The sequence below is a fragment of the Equus quagga genome, chromosome 14 (assembly GCF_021613505.1).
Source record: "Equus quagga isolate Etosha38 chromosome 14, UCLA_HA_Equagga_1.0, whole genome shotgun sequence".
NCBI lineage: Eukaryota > Metazoa > Chordata > Mammalia > Perissodactyla > Equidae > Equus > Equus quagga.
This window is the reverse complement of record NC_060280.1, coordinates 60,486,292-60,508,916: the sequence shown is the minus strand read 5'-3', so window position 1 is coordinate 60,508,916 and position 22,625 is coordinate 60,486,292. Positions and strand designations below refer to the sequence as shown.

The 22,625-nt window shown below is 40.3% G+C and overlaps 2 protein-coding genes across 7 annotated transcripts in view; both read right to left on the bottom strand.

The window, feature by feature from the left end:
* DLAT (dihydrolipoamide S-acetyltransferase) overlaps positions 1-2,963 on the bottom strand; it is a 40,316-nt gene extending 37,353 nt beyond the window's left edge. Inside the window, exons 1-4 of the mRNA XM_046637584.1 lie at positions 2,608-2,963; positions 2,050-2,151; positions 1,046-1,170; positions 733-886 (exon numbers count right to left, since the gene is read on the bottom strand). Coding sequence (XP_046493540.1) covers positions 733-886; positions 1,046-1,170; positions 2,050-2,151; positions 2,608-2,886 — 660 coding nt within the window. The 5' untranslated portion in view covers positions 2,887-2,963. The remainder of the gene's footprint in view (positions 1-732; positions 887-1,045; positions 1,171-2,049; positions 2,152-2,607) is intronic.
* A 2,936-nt stretch (positions 2,964-5,899) lies between these two features.
* DIXDC1 (DIX domain containing 1) overlaps positions 5,900-22,625 on the bottom strand; it is a 69,105-nt gene continuing 52,379 nt past the window's right edge. For 3 of the 6 annotated variants that reach the window (XM_046686103.1, XM_046686099.1, XM_046686102.1), the window contains 10 exons: positions 22,327-22,380; positions 21,771-21,863; positions 21,619-21,690; positions 20,831-20,920; positions 20,323-20,484; positions 19,738-19,804; positions 19,201-19,224; positions 11,939-12,044; positions 10,594-10,702; positions 5,900-9,190 (listed from right to left, as the gene is read on the bottom strand). In XM_046686103.1, coding sequence (XP_046542059.1) covers positions 9,110-9,190; positions 10,594-10,702; positions 11,939-12,044; positions 19,201-19,224; positions 19,738-19,804; positions 20,323-20,484; positions 20,831-20,920; positions 21,619-21,690; positions 21,771-21,863; positions 22,327-22,380 — 858 coding nt within the window. In that variant the 3' untranslated portion in view covers positions 5,900-9,109. The remainder of the gene's footprint in view (positions 9,191-10,593; positions 10,703-11,938; positions 12,045-19,200; positions 19,225-19,737; positions 19,805-20,322; positions 20,485-20,830; positions 20,921-21,618; positions 21,691-21,770; positions 21,864-22,326; positions 22,381-22,625) is intronic. The other 3 variants (XM_046686101.1, XM_046686104.1, XM_046686105.1) reach the window with 2 other exon arrangements.

The following is a 22,625-nucleotide window of genomic DNA, read 5'->3' as shown; positions in this document are numbered from 1 at the left end:
AGGAGAACATTACGTTCAAAGAAGACAATGATTCCCATACAGAAATTTCTACAAATAAACTAAGAGAAGGAAAAATTCCAGTCTTAATCCTTTAGAAAAACGACAGCTGGGTTTTATCCATTTCTAATATCCGAAACACACAAATATAAATGGGATAACCCTAATATCTAGTAAACTCAGTCTCTTACAAACTGACTTAGTAAACAGAATCAACAGTGATTATAGTTACTGCCTTCAGCTTTCTTGCAATGCTATTATATATGTCTATTCTACGCTTATTATTTATTGTCAGTTTCCTCATTAATACTACTGGACTACTTCATCCACTCTTTGAAAACAGATCACTACACGACAGAGGAAAACACCAACTGGGCACTTTCATTCAAGGGACAGCACTTGAGGCTCACTAAAACTCCATTTATACAGGTAGTAGATGTAAGTACAAATCATCCTCAAACTCCAACCCAATGTTCTTGAATGAGAAGTGCCAAGCATTATCCTGTCTATGACAATGAGGCTGAGAAATGTTAAAGGAACCGTCCAAGTTCACACACCTGGAAATAACAACTAAGACTATAAGTTGTTAATTTTCATGTTTATATCTCCGTTTGCTTTCAAATGACAAGAGCTGGCCATATTTAATGCCAGTTTCCAGGATGCGATAGTCATCTATGAAAAATAACGAATAAATAATAAATTTTCTAGAGCAAACACCCAGAGGCTGAGCCTCACCTGCATGTGAGTGGGATATGAGCTACCAGGAGCCTGAGCAGAAGGTGTAGGAGGCGGAGCAGTGGCAGCAGGGGTTGGTGCAGGGGCTGCTTGTGGGGTTGGTGCTGCCGAGGAATCCAGTGTATAATTTTTAAAGGCCTCAATATCCTCAGGCCTAAGGAAGAAAAAGAATGCATAAACATAAGGGAGTTCTAAAGAAGATTCAGCTCCTATACAAGTAGTCTTAGAAGCCTTTAACTCCTAAATCCTCACTTTTGGGTTAAGATACTCCACTTAGCACCTAAGTTCCACAAATTACCAGGGTACGACTCACTTTTCAACTGTGATACAGATGACAGATCCAACTGGAACATCTCTGGTACCTTCAGCAACAAGTATCTTTGCCATGTAACACTCCTCCGTGCTCTCAAATCCAACAGTGGCTTTATCAGTTTCAACCTTTTAACACAAAAACAGAAGCTTAGGCTTGTGCTGCCAGTATGAAGTTTACTAGCTTGTGTCTAAAATTAGACAGTTCAACAGTCACGAAAAGATAAAGCCTCTATCACAGATTTGAAAGCAGAAATTAGTTTAAAACATCTTAGCTAAAAATCAGTTTGGCTAGTTGCTGACAACTTACCTAACCAATCTCCCCTACTATCAAGTGGTAAAAGGAATAACTTTCAACCCAGAAAGGTGACGCTCAGTTTAGCTGGGCCAGTCCCTCCTAACTCATGTCAACGAAAATAATGCATAACCAATCTATAAATGAAAATTTGGGAGAGTTTATTCTGAGCTAAAATCTGAGGACCATGGCCCGGGGCCTTTCTTCCTGAAGGAAGAAAGAGCACCAAAGAAGTGAGGTATACAGAGTGGTTATATACCCCCAAACAGGATATTTCACATATGATTGAAATGTCCCTCCCACAATAGTCACAAGATTGCCCTGTCGGCACAGCCCTTGATGGACACAGCAGGTAGTGGGTCTGCTATCTCAGAGGGCGTAGCAGGAGGCAAGTCTGTAGTCCCGGGCTGGGTGGTCACAGGTGAGCAGCAATCAGTTCCTAGCCTAAGGAAAGATGCTTAATCCTTAAGGAAATGCCAACTTTGGGCGGGGGAGGGAAGTTGCACCTTTATCTCAAGGGCCTTTGTTCTTGCCATAGGGAATATCCAAAGCAGATATACAATGCATGCTCAACGGCCACGGTCAGGCCCTTTTAGAAAGACAAGGTCAGGCCGAATTAGGTTTACACCAAATGTCTTCCTCATATACTCCAATATATCCTATTGCTTGCCATTTTTATTTGTCATTCACTTCCACATTTTAAAACAACTTACCTCTGCAATTAGTTCACCCTCATTGATTTTTTCCCCTTCTTTTTTTTCCCAACGGGCTATGGTGCCTGCCTGCATTGTGGGGGAAAGAGAGGGCAATGGAACCTGGAGAAGAAAAAGGAGAAACACCAAATTTTAAAAGGGCTTCCTAAGTCTCAGTCTGATTTAATGTTTCGTTCAACTCAATTCAATTCAGCTTAACTTAATGCAAAGATTTTATTGAGTCCCATCACACGCTGAGCACCGGAGATATAAAAGGAGTTTCTGCACCAGAAGCTCTCCAGTTACAGGCTCCCTGCTCCTCAGTCCTGTGGGCTGACAGAGCACGGACCTCAGCAGACATTCCACATACTGCCACAGGTTTGCAGCTCTTCCTTCAATGGAATAGAAGAGGAGAAGGAAGCTCAAGAGCTACAGCGAAGATGGGTATTGGAGAAGGGCTGATGATATATACAGGGAGAGGGCTGGAGGATCCCTGAGGCCTCTGAGGGAGGATCCCGAGGCCAGAAAGTCTGCCCTGAAGGACAACGGGGTCCCGCGAAGGACAGGTCTGAGGCTCACCTTCTGATGCGGGGGTAGACTATAACAGCGGCGGCTCGGCGATCCCAAAAACTGCAGCAGGAAGCGATTCCGCGGCGTGGCCCGCGAGCTGGGGCTCCAGCCGCAGAGCGCCCGGACCGTGCCATAGCCTATGGTCGCGCTGCTGCAACCAGCCGAAGCCTGGCCAGCACGCGGCGTGACGCACGGAGCTCCCGGTTCCTCCCGCAAGGCCGTCCACCGAGCCCCCAAGCCTGCCCCTGGGGCCGCACTCTGCGCCCGCCGCGCACAGACGCGCCACATACCGCCGCCGACCCCGATACCCCAAAACCCGCGGTCTCCGGAGTGACCTCTCCAAGGGAAGCCCGTTGTTGCCGTCAGCCACGCCGCGCAGCCGCACGTTGTCGTAAAACTGGCTCCAAAGATTCACCCCACCTCCTTCCCGGACCAGAAAAGTGTGCAACGTCTGCTTTCCTCGCGGGAGTGGGAGAAAGGGTGGTCCAAAGCGAGTGTGGGGGGCTACTTTGGAACCCCGGGGCTTGGGGTGTCTCAACGGAGCCAATGTAGGCGCAGATTTGGGAAAAATAAGCCGAGGAGTGGAAGGGTCTTAGGAAAGGTATCTCCAAGCGTCGGACGGAGCCTAAGAGCTGGGAAAAGCGCGGCTGAAAGGGAGGGGCCTACAAAGGCAGCGAAAGCCGGGCTGAGAGAGGCAGAGTGGTCTGAGAAGGTGGGCCGAGGGGAGGGACCAAGTGTTGAAAATCTGGGCGGTGAGCCCGAGGACCGGCCGGCGCTGAGAGCCTCCGGCCAAGGGGCAGGGTCTTGGAGCGCTCGGATGGAGATGAGAGTGAGGAACCGGCCCACAGGGCGTCAAAGCCTTCCGGCGGGTGCCCTCAGCTCTGCTTACTCAGTGGTAACCGGGTGTGGGGCCTCGCTCTGTGCTGGCTGTCCTGGGTTATTGCAAAGGTTTATTTTCAGGTTTGTAGCCCAACCAGAAACCAGAGAAGAGACTTTCCAGCCAAATGGTGTGAAGGGCAGCCAAGAGGAAAATACATTCCCATATTCAAGATGTACTGTATAGCAGGATTAAGCATATTCCCTGTGTGGAGATACAGGTTTCAAAGCAGATTTGCATTTCTAATTTACCATAGAATCCCTTTAAATAGCAAAAAGCTTTGTTATGCTTGAAATATTTCGTACTAAAGCTAAACTATAAGCCCGTGAGGGCAGGGTATGTCTATTTGTTCTTCCATGTATCCTCAGATTTAGTATAGGATCTAGTAAATAGTGGAGGCTGAATGCATGTCTGTTGAATTAATGAACAAAAAGTTATCTACAGCACGTTAGTACACTTCCACTGTAAGCTTATCATCCTATAATTAGAAAATATCTCGGAGGGCCCGGCCTGGTGGTTGAGTCCATGGGCTCCGCTTCGGTGGCCCAGGGTTTCACCAGTTCGGATCCTGGGCCCCCGACTTGCTACGCTCATCAGCCATGCTGAGGCATCCTCCCACATAGCACAACCAGAAGGACCTATAACTAGAATATACAACTATGTACTGGGGGGCCTTGGGGAGAAGAAGAAGAAGAAAAGATTAAGGAAAAACAAATCTCATTTCTGAGCTGAGGGTGACATTATATTAGGAGGGGAGCACATGCTATATTTCTTTCTCTTAAGTTCCCATTGTCAGGGACCACCAAGAACACAAGGAACAGGAGGAAAAAACCGACATTTGAGAACGTGTTCAACCTTGCTAGTAATTAAACATTTGGAAAATTAAAACAGTTAGAGGGTGCTATTTCATACCTACTTAAGTGGGAAACTTGAGAAAGTCTAACAACCCAGTATTAATGAGATTGGAGAGGAGATGCACTGTTGGGGCCACTGAATATTGGTTGTTTTTAGAAATGATAATAACAGTAGGAAACAAAAATCAGAAAAAATTGTTTAGCTCTTTCCCCAAAATCCTATTCTAGTATCCTTAAGGCATTTAAAACAAGGTAAACGTTTTAGCATCTTTCTAACAGAAAAAGAACTGGAAAATATAACTATCCAAAAATTAGGAAAAGATTAAGTAGGCACAGCTGCCTAACAGAGTTAATATATAGGCAATACAACTGAGAAATATGAAATTTCCAGGTTGAATGGAAAGGCACATTTGAAATAATATTGAGTAGATAGAGCAATTAGATTTTTACAATTATGTAAAACTATTTATGAATAACAATTGGAAGAAGCAATGGAAGAATAATTGTGGTTCGCGAAAGGGCTTATACTGTAAATTTATAAATTATAAAAATGTTTTAACAATTTTGCATTAGCTGAAATGTCTTACTACTTCCACTGCATTTGAATTTAATAGCTGGATCTAAATTAGCCTTTGTATGAGATGATCTTCAGTTTTGTTCTTCTTAGGTAGGCTTGCTTAAACCTTGTTTTGCATTTTTCAGTGCATTATCAAGTTTGCATTTTGAATATACTTTTGACAGGTATTGCTAAATCATAGGAGGGCACAGGTGGAACAGTCCAGGGGTGGTAAGTTTACCCCACAGGTAATCTAGGAATTCTTACGTTTGTCAAATCAGTCTTGAGAGAATAGGCCTGAATTTTCCTAAGCAGATTGGATAAAGGAATTTAAGGAAAAGGAAGACTCATTACTTTAAGGTTTGAAGTAGAGAGACATGTAGAATGGTGACATTACTGACACAAAATGGGTAGATGGAAAGAGAAATTAGTTGGTAACAAAGGATTCTAAGTTAAGTTCTTTACATATTTAATTTTAACATAATAATGGAATAACAATTAAAATGGCTTGTAATTAATAGTTGAAAATATGTAATTGAAAGTCAAGTGAAAGCACTCAGGGCTAAAGATTTAGATATATAAAACATTCAAATTGCAGTGACAAATGAAGCCTACTTAAGTTTTAGAAAGGCAGCTTTCAAACTAACTTGGAAATTCTGGTTCTTTTAAGGACATTTCTGAAGGTCTCTTGTTACTGTTTCTTGCTTTTCATTAGAGACTGTTTTCCCACATGGTTTACACTCACAGGTTCTTATTTGTTTGCTTTATATATAGTTTCCAAAGAAATGCTAAATCAATTAATTCTCTTTGATAATAATAACCTATTCTGTGCTTACATTAGAAATACCAATAGTAAAATATCTGTAGCAATAAAGTAATCCTTATCTCTACTTCCCAGGTAGTGAGTAAACATGCTACCAGGGAGATCACTTGAGGAAATTTACTTTCAGTAAATGTAAATGGCTTTATTAATTAATTTCAGTTGATAAACACAAGTGAAAATACTTAAAGGTATTTAGTTTGCAAACTCCATTTTATTCATAGTTTCTTTTTTTTTTTAATTAGTTCACAAATCTGGTACATACAGGCAGTTAAAACTGGTTATCACTTTGATAATCAGAAGCCTCTGGTATAACACAGCCTTCATGAAAACATTGTAAAACAGGGAGAATACATGGTAATAATCTCTTTGAAAACAATGGTTGCAAACATCCATGTTTCTAAGAAAATATAACTTTACATATATATTTTAAGCAAGCTATACCTCTTACATAAATTCAGACAATAGGAGTGTGCAATCATAATGCTTATTTTATGGGAAAAAATGAAATTATAATTATGACCTAAATGCTTTTAAGTAATTACAGTCCTCGTGGATTGGCTGTAGAACATAAAGATATTTTCCCTAATTTACAACCATCCTGGTCAAAAAGAGCTGAAAAGTTGGTCAGGAAGTAAGATTGCCATTACCGAGTAAGTTTAACCCAAATTCTTTAGGTTCAAATTGTAAAGTGTTCCAATTCCAACTAATTTAAGGAACTGAATGAGAATAGGGCTTCAGTTTTTAAATGATGAAGACTTCTTAAGGAATTGAGCTTTCTACTAAACTAGTTTTTATGAGAGGGTCATTTTTTTAATCTAACAGGGTTTAGAGATTATTTTATGAACTCTAAACATTCTAGTTCCTTAGTTTTCTCAAAGAGAGAACTTTAGGAATAGCAGGATGGACTATTCCACACAAATGCCACGAGGGGACAATACTCTGATCAGTCAAGAGGCCTCTCCCAGTGCAGCCACAGGATATCAGATGGACTATTCAAACCAGAATGAATCAGTGCACGCTCCTCGGAAGGCTCCTGTCTTTAGAAACTGGAAGGAGGACTACCACTACACTTTACACAAGAATTACTGGAGTGACATCCTGTATTGCGGGGGCTTAGCTGTTACCCATGGCATATGAGATTATTGGGCCAAAGAGGAAAAAAGTCATCTTATTTTCTCCCCTGAACTCAACTTCAGCTTTCTATGGAGGCACTAAGGCCATGCAGGCTCCTTTTTGAAAGGACATAAAGATAAAAGACAAGGTAGAGGACTTTGACATTTTTCTCTGATTTAATTTTCTCTGAAAAGTTAAATTCTACATAATGGTAAGAATGTTTGCTGAAAGAAAACTGACAAGTAAAAACTGATTTAAGAGACAGACATTCAAGATTAATTGTACTGGAAATACAATAACGAATTTTGGTCTGATAACCCTCATGCTGTCTTATAGCAAAACACTAAAATTCATGCAACAGAGAAATGGGTGACATGAGGATTTTTTCTCCAGACTTCCTGGGGAAAAAACTGAGAATATACTGTTTTCTTCTGTTTGCTTTCATAATGAATTATTCTTGCTTTTGACTAACTTTCCAAAGTGTCATTTCCAGTCATTTCTGATGAGAAATCATTCTTCAATAGGAGAAGACCAGGTAAACGTACATGAAAGACATCAGGTGTCTTTTGAGCTCCTTCTGTCCGCTAGAGGAGCAACCAAATAGATTACATAAAACTACCTCCAAAACTAAAATGGCAGGTAGAGTTGGAACAGAATTAGTTGTCATTAGTATACTTGTAATAAAATAAAGCTTGTTCTGAAACCGCAAGGGCTGGTAAGAAGAGAAGAGCCTGTATAAAAGCTACTGGGTTCTCTAGAAAATGGATACAGTATACAGAATGTGAGAATATACAGAACTCACACTCAAGTTATAAAAATAGACATGGTTCTCAGACAACAAGCAAATGAGTACAAAAGAATTCTCCAAACATAACTATTTTTAAAAGACACATCTATATATAACAATGAAATGTCATCTCAGAGCTTCAATGAGTAGACTGTTGAAATGGCTGAAAAGGGGAGATGAACTAGAGACAGACAGGTCAAGAACCCAGGACAGATCTGTCTGACTGTTCTGGTTGGCAGTGTACATCAGTGGTCATAGGCAGAATTTTGGGAAAATATGTATATATAGTAATGGCTGATTGGTTGATGGTGCTTGGTGAATGAGAAAACCCAAGTTACTAAGTTATATCTGGAAGTTTAACTCTTTTAGCTTCTACACTTGACAATGTTGCACATGAGAAAGGATTCTAGATTTTTTTCACCTAGAATCAACCCTGCCATTCACAACTCATGCTCCATGCCCCCATGGTTCCTAGTGTACCCTAAAGGATCAGCCTAGACTAAATATATAATAGAAAATAACTCTGGCCTTGAAATGAAGAGGGGCAGACCAGTAACTCATGCTCAGTACTCATAAGTTACAAATACTGAAATTAATGGTCTCTCTCCTTTTGACTCCAAAGGAGATGTCATGAGCTAAAGAAAGTCATGAGAGAAAGAAAGTCAAGAAGATATGGGTAGCAGCACCTTTCCATACCCGCCTGGATTTTTAAGGAGACTTTCACTCCTTATTCCTTTCAAGCACAAAGTTCATCAACTGGAAAAGAAAAAAATGGCTCTAAAGTTAAAGAGTCCCCAGAGAAAAACTAGCAGTACATGAAATACGCCTCTGTGGGCCGAAGGATAAGTTGCAGAAGCAGTTAAGACACAAGAGGCAGCCCAAGGTCTTACTTATGGTTTTAGCACAAATGGGCAGCCCTTTTTCCATCCAATCAGCAATTCAGCACCATCCATGTCCAGTCCAAAAGATTCCTGAAGAGTGGGCTTTCATCTTTGGTACCACCCTCATGAGTTATTCTTGGTTTGCAATAGCTGCAAAGAAGCAAAAAAGCTGGTACCTTTGCCTTGTCTGTGAGTACAGATGCTGGGACTCTGATTGCTGCAACCATTGAGGCCAGTTAAAATAATACTGTAACACACAGGAGTGATGCATCCAATTCCCAGGTTCCAGATAATAGCAGCCATGCCCCTATAGGAGCGGGATCATCCATCCCCATTGGTTAAGGCCTTCGGTTTGTTGTTCTCAGAGTAGAATAAAACACTGTGTTCCCACGGACAAGGAACTCCAGATGAACCCATGGTCTACATTTGGACAGAGATTTTAAGTACCATATATGCCAGGCACAGACACAGGACTGGCCTGTGGCTATCACACTTGGAAAAGTTTCTGTTTTGGCAGCACGAACTAGAAACTTCTTAGTGTTTTCCGGTTTTAGTCCTCTTTCCTGAGTGAAGCAGCCAGGAGTGCCAAGTTCCACAAGGCCCTAATCTAATACTCAGCATTAATTTTCTCCATGGTCTTCTTCCACCCAGGCTACAATTTTCCCCTCCCATCCAGGGATGGCATCATCATCGTGAAAAACCTAGAGAAAGAAAAAAAGCCACAATGAAAAAACAGAGTAAGACAGAGAGTCTCACCAAACAACTGCTGCTGAAGAAAATAAGACCTCCAACATAAAGGATAAGAAAGTGTGGAGTGGGGGCTGGCCCATGGCTGAGTAGTTAAGTTGGTGCACTCTGCTTCAGCAGCCCAGGGGTTCACCAGTTCAGATCCTGGGTGCGGACATGGCACCGCTTATCAGGCCATCTTGAGGCAGCATCCCACATGCCACAACTAGAGGGACTCACAACTAAAAGAACAACTATATACTGGGGGATTTGGGGAGAAAAAACAGAAAAAAAAAAAGAAGATTGGCAACAGTTGTTAGCTCAGGTGCCAATCTTTAAAAAAAAAAAAGCGCGGAGGAAAGCCTGTGTCCCTTTGGTTTTGTCCCTAAAGTTATAACCAATAAAAAAATATATACATATATATAAATAATATATATTCTTAGTTCCATATCTATGAAATGGTAAAAGCATCCCTAACACTGCTTTGCTCATAGAGATTTATAAGAATTAATAAATTACTAACCATAGAGCATTTTGGGCTTCTTGAGAACTGCAGTAATATAAGCATTAAAAAAATGAGAAAGGGGAAAATTTTGGTCCTAGGCATTATAAAGAAAGGGTTAAAAAGACTAATCTTAACATGTTTGCATGCAGTTCTTTTCATTCATTCTTTCAGTGCATTTCCTAAGCCACTAATAGGACACGGTTATTAAAACATTTCAGTTAGGAAATTTTTACCAAATAAAATACTGGCTTTTCCAACCTTGTTCATTCTGTAATGACAATGAGAGCACTTGCAATATGTCATAACCCAGAACTCTTCCCCCTAAAGAGGTCTATTTTTAGCAGATGGATTATAAAGAGAAGCATGGGCTAAGAAAATTGTCAACGAGTGGAGAATAAGCTTAGATGACTTTCCAGAGCTCCTCATTTTCGTCAGCTGAGAAACTACCACCACAATATACAGTTCAATATAGTCATGCCTGTTTATTTATTTTGCTCTACTATAGCAAAAAAAACTATCTGCTTCCTTATAGCAGAAAGTTTTCTAAGATTTGACTACAGATAGAAAAGGGACCCCAAAACCAAGCTTTTGTTTAATCTTAGGTCTTTTATTTTCCCTAACAAAACTTTTTCTTTTTAAAATAAATCCAAGTTTGGTCAAAGTGATTAAGTCCTTGAACTCAAGAAGCTACCAACTTCTTGGGCCATTTCCTAACCTTCTCAGTCTAGAGTAATCAGACTGGTCTGAGGCTCTGGGAAATTCCTCGGACCTGGTTAGGGAACTCAGGTAGTTCTGGGTACTAATCCTTGAGTAGGAGGTTTGTGGTGCAGGAATGACCGGTAATGCCACCCAGACTTCCCGGGGATTCTGTACCTCCTCTTTGACAGTGCCAAACTCGGGATCTAGCGCTTTGAAGTGATACCGGTGATTCCCTTCTCGGTCAATAGCTGCTTTAAAATCCTTCAGTGTCACTTCCTCTAACCTGCAACAAAGGAGAGAGCACTAAAATAGACTGCTTATCAATAGGTTGGAAAGATAAGATGTTAGTTTTAAACCCAGGCCCCTGCCAAAGCCTCTCCAGGCATGGCCTTGTTAGGTCACTACCCCTGATAACCCTGATGATTCTAAAACAGCAGAGGTTAGGGAGTAAGTCACCATTAGGGAATGAAAATGGCATTACCTGTGGGGTGATCTGAGAATTTAAAATAGATTTATTGCTTCAGCAGCAGCCAAATCACTTTTCTCTATTTTCCTCTGGAAATAAGACATAAGGTCTCTGAAATCTAATTTGTTGAACTATCAATATGTCTAAGTTCTCCTGATTTCCTTCTTTGTAACAATATTCTATTTCTCTAGGCTGGCAGTATTAAATCAAATATTCCATCTTTATCCTTCTAACTTCAGAAAGCTCCCCTCTAACCCAGACCAAGCAAACAGACTCTTTAAGGAAAGGGAAATCCTATCATCTCTCTCAGTAATTGGTTCCAGGGTTTAAAAATCTTTACTTCAAAGCCAATTACCTTAGAAGGGAGTATATCAACAGAGTGTGTGAAGGTTTTTAAATAGGTTAGTTGCAGTCATCAAATAGTGACAAAGAAGAATGAGTAATAGCTGTGGAGTAACAGACTGCAATCTATGGCTATCAGCAGGAGCTATTTTGAGCACTTAAAAACTATTTTTCTGGGGCCATCTCCGTGGCCAAGTGGTTAAGTTTGCACACTCTGCTTTGGTGGCCCAGGGTTTTGCCGGTTCAGATCCTGGGCGCGGACCTAGCACCACTTGTCGGGTCATGCTGAGGTGACGTCCCGCATGGCACAACTAGAGGGACCTACAACTAGAATATACAGCTATGTACTGGGGGGGCTTTGGGGAGAAGAAGAAGAAGAAGAAAGAAGATTGGCAACAGATGTTAGCTCAGGTGCCAATCTTAAAAAAGTAAAATAAAATAACTATTTTTCCTAATAATAGCAAATACTTGGAACATATTTGCATATCAGGATTGGAAGCACTATTACTGCGTCTGTACCTAGCAGATTATGACTTGTCCCTTGTAATGTCACTGGTTAGTGGTAAAGCTGGAACTAGTACCTCTATCTCCTGTGCTCTTCTCACTACGCCACAGTGCCTCCCAAACACCTCAGCTGGTTAGATAGGCAGTAACTAACGATTCTGCCTTCCTGCCCTTTTTTCTAGAGAAATAATGATCCCGGAATCTCACCTCTTTGGTATATTGACCATGAAGGGTGTAAGGGACCGGTCAGTGAAATACAGCACTTTAGTGCAGGCGCTGCTGACAGTTGGAGAGCTCTGCGAGTGAGGCAACTCTGCAATCAGAGAAAGACACTGTGGTCAGAACATTCAGTTTCTCCCAACCACCCCTCATTTCCATTTATTCAAAATGTCCCAGGAGAATAAAGCTGCCTGAGGTCACAGCACAGCTTTCACACCCTTGCCAAACACCATATCCATAGGGTGTGACCAACAGGAAGTCACCGCTGGGGCCACAAAGACTACAGGTGCTTCAGACGGACACTTTCACAAGGACCATCATTTCTCACCCATTCCAGGTATTTCTAGCAGGGGAAAAGCAACCGTTCTGACAGGCATTGTTGCTAAGAGTCAAAGAGGTCACAGAAGCCCAACAAGATTTCAGCTAGGACAGAATGGACACATAGCAGGCGCTGCAGACACTGCTAATATTTAGATTTTGGAGGTCAGTGTAGCGAATGCTCATGCAATTCATGAAAAGAGAAACAAATAGGAATATGATCCATAGGAGCAAAGTAACCTTAGAAACTCAGATTCTAAGAGGCCTTATGCTTCTAGTCTAAAAGGTACAAGACATACCTTATCCTTAGCTATTCAGGATCTATATGTGTTGGTCCCATGGTTTTTAACTCAGGTTTCTAGATCCACATCTTGTCTCTACCCTTTGTATAGGTACTTACACAAAATCTTAATTAATAAGTACATGTGATTATGACTTTAAGAGAATAGGAGAAAAGACCAATCAGAAACTTTTATCATAAGCACTAAGAAATAATTAAACTTTGATTCGAATCTCTTCCGCAATTCCACCTACACATATTTTCTTCTTAACTTAATTCTAGGCATTGATCCCAATCAAACTGGCAGTCACAGGAGAGCGGTTCTATGAAGGAGTTTAAAACAAGGGAGAATATGAAGGATGAATTAATACAGGAGAGAAAGACAAGGGAACACTCTCTCTTTGGACAGCAATCACAATCAGTCAGTTTTCTGAATTATTTTTCAAAGAATGCCAACTATTGAAACTTTCATGTCATGATGCTCATTTGACTCCAGCACCTAGAACAGTGCCTGGCACACACACAGTGGCTGTTTAATAAAATATTCAGTTTTATCATTAAATTTTAGGATTCATTCATTCATTCATTCAACAAACATTTACTGGGCACGTTCCATGTGCTAGATTTTGAGAATATAAAATCAACTATATGTGGCCTCTGACCTCAAAGAGTTTACAATATCACATGGATGACATATATGATTACAAGTAATTTCAGTACACTAAAATCAGATTTTTACAAGGAAGACTGGAGATGGGGCAGTTAATTCCACCTTCAAGAGGTCAGAAAGGCCCCATAGTTGGAAAATCTTTAAACAAAGCAGCTTTAAAAAATCATCAGGGGCCATCCCCCTGGCCGAGTGGTTAAGTTTGCACGCTCTGCTTTGGCAGCCCAGGGTTTCGATGGTTTGGATCCTGGGCGCAGACATGGAACCACTCATCAAGCCACGCTGAGGCGTCCTCCCACATAGCACAACCAGAAGGACCTATGACAATAATATACAACTATGCATTGGGGGGGGGGGGGCGGAACTTTGGGGAGAAGAAGAAAAGAAAGAAAAAAACCCATCAGATAGAAGTTGGAAAGGGCATTCCAAGAGGGAAGGATACACGTAAAGGCATGAAATGGGACCACGTATTTATAAAACTGAAAGTCAGCTAGTAAGGCTGGAGCATAAGGAATACACTGGGAAGCTGTGGAGATAAGGATGACAAAGTAGGCAGGAGCCAGATCACAAAGGGCTCTGCCAGGCTAAGACATTTAGATATTAGTCTTAAGCTCTGGGGAGATACTAAAAGGGAGTGACACAATCAGACTGACATTTTAGAAAAGTCAATATAGCAGCAAAGTAAAGTATGGGTTGGATGGGAGACACTCTGGAAACCAGTAATCTCCTTAAGAGGCAATTAGAACAATCTGAAAGATGAGGAAGGACAAGATGTAGCTCTAGAGCCAGAGAAGGCATGGATGTGAGAGACCTTCAGAAGGTAAAAGTCTTAGTACTTGGGATATAGTTGAACATTGGGGATAAAAGGGAAAAGCCAAAAATAACTGAGATTTACGGTCTGGGAAAAAGATGCATGGTAGTACCATTAGCTAAGACAGGGGAACAGAAGTGAGTTATGTCATCCATTTAAAATGTGTATTTGGTGCCTATTATGTATCAGGTACTAGAGATGCAAAAATAAATTAGATACGATCCCCACCATTAAGAAGTTCAAAGTCTAGTGGAATGAAATAGCAAAAAAGTTACGATATATGAAAATAATATTGCTATGGACTGAACTGTGTCCTCCCAAAATTCATATGTTGAAGCCCTAAACCCCCATGTGACTGTATTGCAGATAGGCCCTTTAATGAGGGATTAAAGATAAATGAGGTCATAAGAGTGGAGTCCTGATCCCATAGAACTAGGGCCTTTATAAGAAGAGGAAGAGACACCAGAGCTCTCTCTCCACCATGTAAAGGCATGAAATGGGACCACGTATTTATAAAACTGAAAGTCACACAGAAAGAAGGTGGGCGTCTGCAAGCCAAGAAGAGAGCCCTCCCTCACCAGAACCTGACCATGCTGGCCCCCTGATCTTGGGACTTCCAGCCTCCAGAATTGTGGGAAAATAAATTTCTGTTGTTTAAGTCACTCAGTCTATGGCATTTTGTTATGACAGTCCAAGATGACTAATACAAATGTTATGTACACATTTTGGGTGAATTTTAAGGAAAGAGTAATCATGATGTCAACTGCAACACAGAGGTCTAGTAAGTAAAGATGGGTTTGGTAAATAAGTCATCAGTGACATTAGTGAGAGTAGTTTCAGGTAACTAGTGAAGACGGCTGGATTGGATTGCACAGACTTTCAAGTGAAAAGGAAAAAGAGAATAATGAGAGAGAACTAGTCTTACTCAATAGTAAATCTTATAATAAAATGATAATTGTAAATTCAGTGTGGCATTACTATAAAAATCATGTACAAAAAGATCTGAGACTATATGACCCAGAAACATATCCTTGTGTACATGCGTATGTGTAAATTTAATACAGATCTTTAGATGGGGTTACATCCCAATAAACCCATTGTAAGTTGAAAATATTGTTAAATGGAAAATGTGTTTAATACATCTAACCGACCGAACATGATAGCTTAGCCGGCCTACCTTAAATGTGCTCAGAACACCTACATTAGCCTACAGTTGGGCAAATCATCTAACACAAAGCCTATTATATAATGAAGTGTTGAATATCTCATGTAATTTATTGACTACTGTACTGAAAGTGAAAAAAAGAATGGTTGTATGGGTACAGTATGGTGTTAAGTGTATCAGTTGTTTACCCTCATGATCACGTGGCTGGCTGGGAGCTGCAGCTCGCTGCCACTGCCCAGCATCACAAGAGAACATCGTACCACATATTAATAGCCTAGGAAAAGATTAAGATTCAAAATTCGAAGTACAATTTCTACTGAATGCATTTTGCTTTCCCACCATCATAAGGTCGAAAAATCCTAAGTCAAACCATCGTAAGTCAGAGACCGTCTGTACATGATTTTACAAGCCATCACGAATCAGTTTTAGCTTTAAAGTTTAGGTTTATGATCCATTTGGAGTTAATCTTGGCATATGGTATGAGGTATAGATCAAGACTCTTCTTTTTTATATGGGTGTTTAATCATTCCAGGACCATTTGTTGAAAAGCCTATCCCTTTGCCATTGCATTGCCTTTGCATCGTTGTCGAAAATCACCTGCTCAAATACATGTAAGTGTACTTCTGAACTCTCTCCTCTGTTTCACTGATCCATGTGTCTAACCATTCACCTATACTGTGCTGTCTTGATTACTGTAACTTTGTAGTTAGTTTCAAAATCAGATAGTGTGGTCCTCCAACTACTTTGTTCATCTTTCTCAACTCTTTTTTGTGGTTATTCTAGTCCCTTTATTGTTCCATATAAATTTTTAAATCAGCTTGTTTATGCCTACAAAAAGTCTGGTAGGATTTTTATTGGAATTGCATTGAAACTATAGATCATTTGGGGAAAATGGACCATCTAAATGTTGAGTACTCCAATCCATAAACATGGTATATCTTCTCATTTATTAACATCTTCTATGACTTATTTCATCAGTGTTCTGTTGTTTTGTAGTTTTTAGTATTGAAATGTTACACATGTTTTGTAAGGTTTATACCTACATATTTAATGTTTTTTTTGGTCCCACTATAAATGGTACTTTAAAGGTTTTTTCTATTTCCAAATATTCATTGCTAGTATAAGGAAGAAGTACAATTGACTTTCTACATAATGACCTTATATCCTATGACCTTGCTCAACTCACTTCTTAGATATAGTAGCTTTATTATAGATTCTTTGGGATTGCTACATAGACAATTGTGTCATCTACAAACAGGTAGTTTTGTGTCTTCCTTTCCCATCTCTATGCCTTTTCTTTTTCCGGCGTCTGTGGTTCATTACAGATACTAGTTTTGGAATCAGGGTAAAATAAAATGCGTTAGGAAGTGTTCCTTCTATTTTCTGGAAAAGTTTGTGTAGAATTGGTATTATTTCTTCCTTAAGTGAACCCATTTGGTCCTGGAGTTTTCTTTGATGGATGGAGCATTTTAAACTACAAATTCAATTTCTTTAATAACTATAAACATATTCAGCTTATCTATTTCTCCTTGAGTAAGTTTTGGTGGTTTGTGTCTTTCAAGAAATTTATTCATTTCATCAAAGTTGTCAAATTAATAGGTGTAAAGTTGTCTCTTCCTTAATTATGCTTTTGATGTGTAAAGGATCTATAGTAATATCCTCTCTTTCATTTCTAATATTTGCAATATGTATCTTCTCTTTATCATTATGTCTCTTTATACCTGAAAATATTCCTTGTTCTGAAGTATATTTTGTCTGATACTAGTATAACCACACCAGCTTTCTTTTGATTAATGTTTCCATGGTATATCTTTTTCCATCCTTTTACTTTTTTTTTTTTTGAGAAAGATTAGCCCTGAGCTAACATCTGCTGCCTATCCTCCTCTTTTTGCTGAGGAAGACTGGCCCTGAGTGAACATCTGTGCCCATCTTCCTCTACTTTATATGTGGGATGCCTGCCACAGCATGGCTTGCCAAGTGGTCCCATGTCTGCTCCCGGGTTCCAAACCGGCGAACCCCGGGCTACAGAAGCAGAACATGTGAACTTAACCACTGCACAACTGGGCTGGCCCCCATCCTTTTACTTTTAACCTATTTATATGATTATATTTAAAGTGGGCTTCGTATAGTCAGCATATAGTTGAATCTTGTTTACTCATCCAATTTGAGAATCTCTAATCTTTTAATTGATATGCTTAGACCATTTCTATTTAATGTACTTATTACATGTTTTGATTAAAATCTACTATCTTCCACTAAATACAATAAAATGATAATAGTCTCTAGGTCAGTGGTTTTAAATCTCTTGTCCTCAGACCAGCTACTTTAGTAAGAACCTTCACTCTTCATGGCAACCATAACTGGATATCATCACCCACATTTACCAATGAGGAACAGAAGTTACGGGGGTAAAGAGTTCAGTTCCTGAAGTCCCAGAATTCCTGATTGGCAGCCCCAGAGTTAAAATACTGTTCTGCTTTACTTGAAAGCTGTGTTTTTCCCACCAAACAAGGCTGCCTCCCAATTAATATGATGCTCGTAAACAATAATTTTGTAAGTGGTAAGGGACTATGTAATAAAAGACAGATTAGTTTTTAAAACCTACCATCCACCTTGTTTTCTATTTGTTCCATATGTTTTTTGTTCCTTTTTCTCTTTTATCCTCTTTTCCTCCCTGCCTTTGGATTGAGTGTATATTGAGTGTGTGTGTGCGTATATATAGATATATTTTTTTATATTGTCTTCAAAGCCCACTGTATTTTTTGTTTGTTTGTTTGTTTTGAGGAAGATCAGCCCTGAGCTAACTACTGCCAATCTTCCTCTTTTTGCTGTGGAAGACTGGCCCTGGGCTAACATCCATGCCCATCTTCCTCTATTTTATACGTGGGATGCCTGCCACAGCATGGTGTTTGCCAAGTGGTGCCATGTCCACACCCAGGATCCGAACCAGTGAACCCTGGGCCGCTGAGAAGCAGAACATGTGCACTTAACCGCTGCGCCACCAGGCCGGCCCCAGCCCAGTGTATTTTAGATTCTCAATTTGGATACATCATTTCAACATGTAAACAATATTTTTAACAATGAGATATTTTACATTTTTTGATACTGGATTGAGTATTTTATGATTCCTTTTTAACTCCCCTCTTAATTTTTTATTTAACTTTTAAAAATTTTCGTGGTTGCTCTTGGATTTAAACATACACCTTTAATTAGTCACAGTCAGCTTTCAAATAATATTATCCCACTTCCCCTACAGTGTGAGAACCTTACAGCAGCAGAGTCTAAATATCTTTATCTCAATCTCTGTACTATTGTTGTCATAGATATTACTTTCACACAGGGGATAAACCCATAATACATTAATACTATTTTTGCTGTAAACAGTGTGTTATCTTTTAGACCAATTAAAAATATGGGGAAGAAAAGGTCTTTTACATTTGCTTTCACGTTAACCACTTCTTTGAGTAGAACACCACAGTCTTTTTCCAGGGAAGGAGGAATTTATTAGACTTTTGAAAAAGAACTTCCAAATATTTAGACTATCTACATTGGCAGTTTCTACTAACCTACAGAAAGTACTCAAGAGGATAACAATAAAATAAAAAACCTCTCAAGAAAACAGAAAGGACTGTTTCTAAAAAATGCTAGGAAAAGAAACCGAAACTAATGTTGGTACTAACATAATTTGTTTCATTCCCAGTGTAGACACCTCTTGATTCAAGAGCACAAGATATCTGGAGGCTTAAGAATGCTACTTTATTTACTCTACAAAAATACTTTACCTTTCATATTCGTGCAAATATTTTAAGTGTTTTACTTTAGGTTTTGTTTATTAATGTGGTCTTTAAAATTGCATGCAACATACAAAACTGATGATGGTCAGCTTTTTACTATTTGGTTGTTGTAAATTATTAGATACTTTTAGATTAGGCCTGGGTAAACTATAAAAGATAAGAAAATGTGAACGTTATTAAACAAAGGCTACGATAAAAAGTAAAATAGAAATTACCAGGCAGCGTAGATTTCCAACATGCTGAAATGAACAGGGGAAAAAATGTAATGAGTGAGCATAGAGCCAGTTAAAACATACTTCCTAGCCATGGCCACTAGATGGTGCAAATATTTTGCAAGACTAAACTGAATGACCTAAACACTCAAAACTTAAAGGAAAATTCCCAAAGAAATGAAACTTCTTGCCTCTAGGAAGAACTGGAAATTCTCTGTGCTATTTGGGATTATAGAATGATTTGTGTTTTTGTTGTATATTTTGCTTTGTTCAGTATAAATGTTTTGACAATGTCCAGAGACATTTTAGCCTCTCTGAGTCAACGGCATCTTGCGTGTGGTACTTGAGGTGATGGTGTGATGATGATGGTATGTGTCTTCATAGTCCTAGAAATAACTCGATTCCAGTATTGCTACAGAAATAACATAAGAGTGAGTACTACAAGAAATATTCTATCCCCAAAATATTAGTAGCATGAAAAATACTAAATTTCTGATCTAATACACTAGGAGTCCTTACTGAGCAATAATGAATACTTACTCGAATTAGGGGGCCAGGAGTCCTGATATTCACTGCCTGCTTGAGTTCTGGTTGACTTGCCTTGAACCTGGGGAGCCATATAAAAATCCTAAGAATTATGATCAGTAGAGGAACTTTACCAAGAAATTTAAATCATAAAAGAGCACCTAAAATATATACTTGTCTACCCTATCTCCTTCCACAGTATATAAAATTGGACATATTCACCCTAACACTAATAACATACATTTATAAAAGGCTCTCGAGTTTCCAATGCATTTTCTCATATATTTTTTTCATCCAATGTCAAGCTCATTCAGGGGGGAAGGGGTAAAAAATAAGCAGTAAAGAGAGGCCAGTGGGGTCAAGAACCACAATTCCTTAGACAGTTATACGGTTGCTAGGAGCAAGAGTTATCACGAACTCCTTCCCTAGATTGTCCTACCATGATGGAGAGTCCACTGAGAGGAAAACCAAAGAGAAAAGTAACTATAACCTTCAGCAGGCTCTTATATCTTTTAGCACTGCCTTCATCTAAATTAAAATTGATAAAGCTAAGCTTCTTTGGGAGCTTGCCTAAGAGAAATACCAAAGAAAGAGGATTACCCTTCTTTCTTGTTTCTTCTGGGTCTCCATGACATGCAGGCGCTCCATGAGGCTGGAGATGCCCTGCTCTAAGCTGTCAATGGTGTGGTGCTGAGGATCATGGCCACTGAAGCTATTGCGCAGGCTGCGGAGGGCATCTCGAACAAGGTGCAGGTCGCTTGTCTGTGGGCAAAAATGAGGTGCTGTTGGCATGGCACAGTGCCATATTATTAACCACAGCCAAACCGCTGGGCTTAAGAAGGTATAAGGGAGAGGACTCCAGGAGAGATCTTTTATTTTTGAGGGAGGAGGTGTCAACAGTAGGAAATTTTCCTGCATGGAAGCGGGCCTACTGTTTGCCAACTAATTCTTGATTTTGGATATCAAGTACCTCACATCTTTATATACCCAACAGATGTAAGAATTAGGAAATGGGGATAGAAAAGGCCTGGTCCACTGGCAATGGTTAGGGTATTCTTCTGGTTTTAGCTGGATGTGACAGGTCTGTACTCAAATCCTAAGAACCTACCCCTCTGTGGGTGATGGAAGCAGCTGCTTTTCCTGCCACTGGAGGGTGGAAACCATTGCTTTGAGAGTTGTGACTGTTGTAGTTGGTCACCTATAGCAGCAAGATGAAATGATGCTTGTTAGAAGGGAGAATTCCAAACCCAGATGTCCTTAGTTTTCTTCTTTACATTTATCACTTCCTGACACAGCAGATATTATGTATTTATTTAAAGTCTCTCTGTTAGGGCGTAAGCCTCACGAGTGCAGATTTTTCTCCCCTCTATCCCCAGTACTTGACACTTGGTAGGCATTGTCGAGTGCAGAATGAACAGAATGGAAACTTCAGCCTAGAGGCCCCAACTAGCCTCTGCCCGGCCACTGGAGGGCCTGAGATTACTGTGCCAGCACCTCCTGCCTTTGCTTTAGTAATAAAAAATAAGAACAATGACTAATACTTTTTGAGCTTGACACTGTGCCAGATAGATCTACCAGGACTGCATTTAGTTATTTACATGGATAACCTTACATATTCTTCATAACGGCAGAGAAGGCCACTATTACTTCAATTTTCCAGATGAGCCTTATTTCTAAGTCTCAGAAGCTAAGCAAATTAAAGTCACACAATGGTAAAAAGTGATAAAGATGGAATGTGAAACCAGATTTTCTTAGCCTTGAATCTGCACTCTTAACCCCGCATCAAATAGCCTCCCAACACACTGACCTGTGGCCTCGGCTCAGCCCTGAGTCAGAAACAGAATCTCCCTTTTTGCCCCTGTAAATGTGGGAGGGAGACCTCGAGTTGGAGGTTACCTCATCTGCCTCTCTTTTCATACAGTGAGCCAAAAGGACATCTTTGTGTTCCAGCTCCCGCTCCAGATCAACCTGCAAATCAAAGACTAAATCAGCAAAGGACGTCTTCAGGCCAGAAGGGCAGGAACGACAGTGGCTGAATATGGTCCCACCTGCTGGTAACTGGCCTCAGAGAGTTTCCGGAGTGCTTCCTCCAACTTGGCCTGATGCTGCTGAAGGAGGCGATCCTTCTGCCCCAGCTCTTTCTGCAACAGAGAGCAAGCTTTCAGACGTGTGGCAAAGCCAAGGACATCGAACAGTTCACCCTTCGTGACGCAATTTGCACCTGAGGAAAGTAGAGCCTCGAGGGGAAGTCCTTTCCCCAAGCTACACAGGAAGACATTACGCACCATAGTAGTCTGACTCAGTGCAAAGGATTCTTGGGAAGGGAACTACCATGTGCAGAAGGACCACTACATTCCCTCCATTCTAATTAGATAGAAAGGTTAAGACTGAACTGAAGTTTCCAGACTTCTAGTTCTGTACTCCTTCTCCTAGCCATGCTATCTATTCTTCAGGGTTGGAGAATCAAAGGAACACAGAAAAAGATTTCCTTGCAGAAAGGAAGGATGAGAACTGAGTACCTAAGCGCTCTTTGAACAATGCCAACAATAGGCTGCTCATAAAAGGTCCAATGGAAATCACTTCCAAACTGATATACATTCTTACTTTATATTCTCCCAAGAGCCGGTTCCTCTCATCTAGCTTCCTCTGCAGATCCACCTGCAAGAAGGATAAGAAAGAATTAACTGGCATAGAGGTATTGTCTGCCAACACTGGTAGGAAACCACCTACTTGGTAACCAGAGTTCATGCTGCCAATTATAGTATACAGCACAGAGAGGGCATGGTTATAGTAAAAACACACAGCTGCTCTCCATGTCTTTAGCGAGATAATCAGACTACAGAACCACAACAATTTAGCCTCTGTCTCAGTGTCCTCAAAGTTGAAGGGCTCAAGGCCATGTA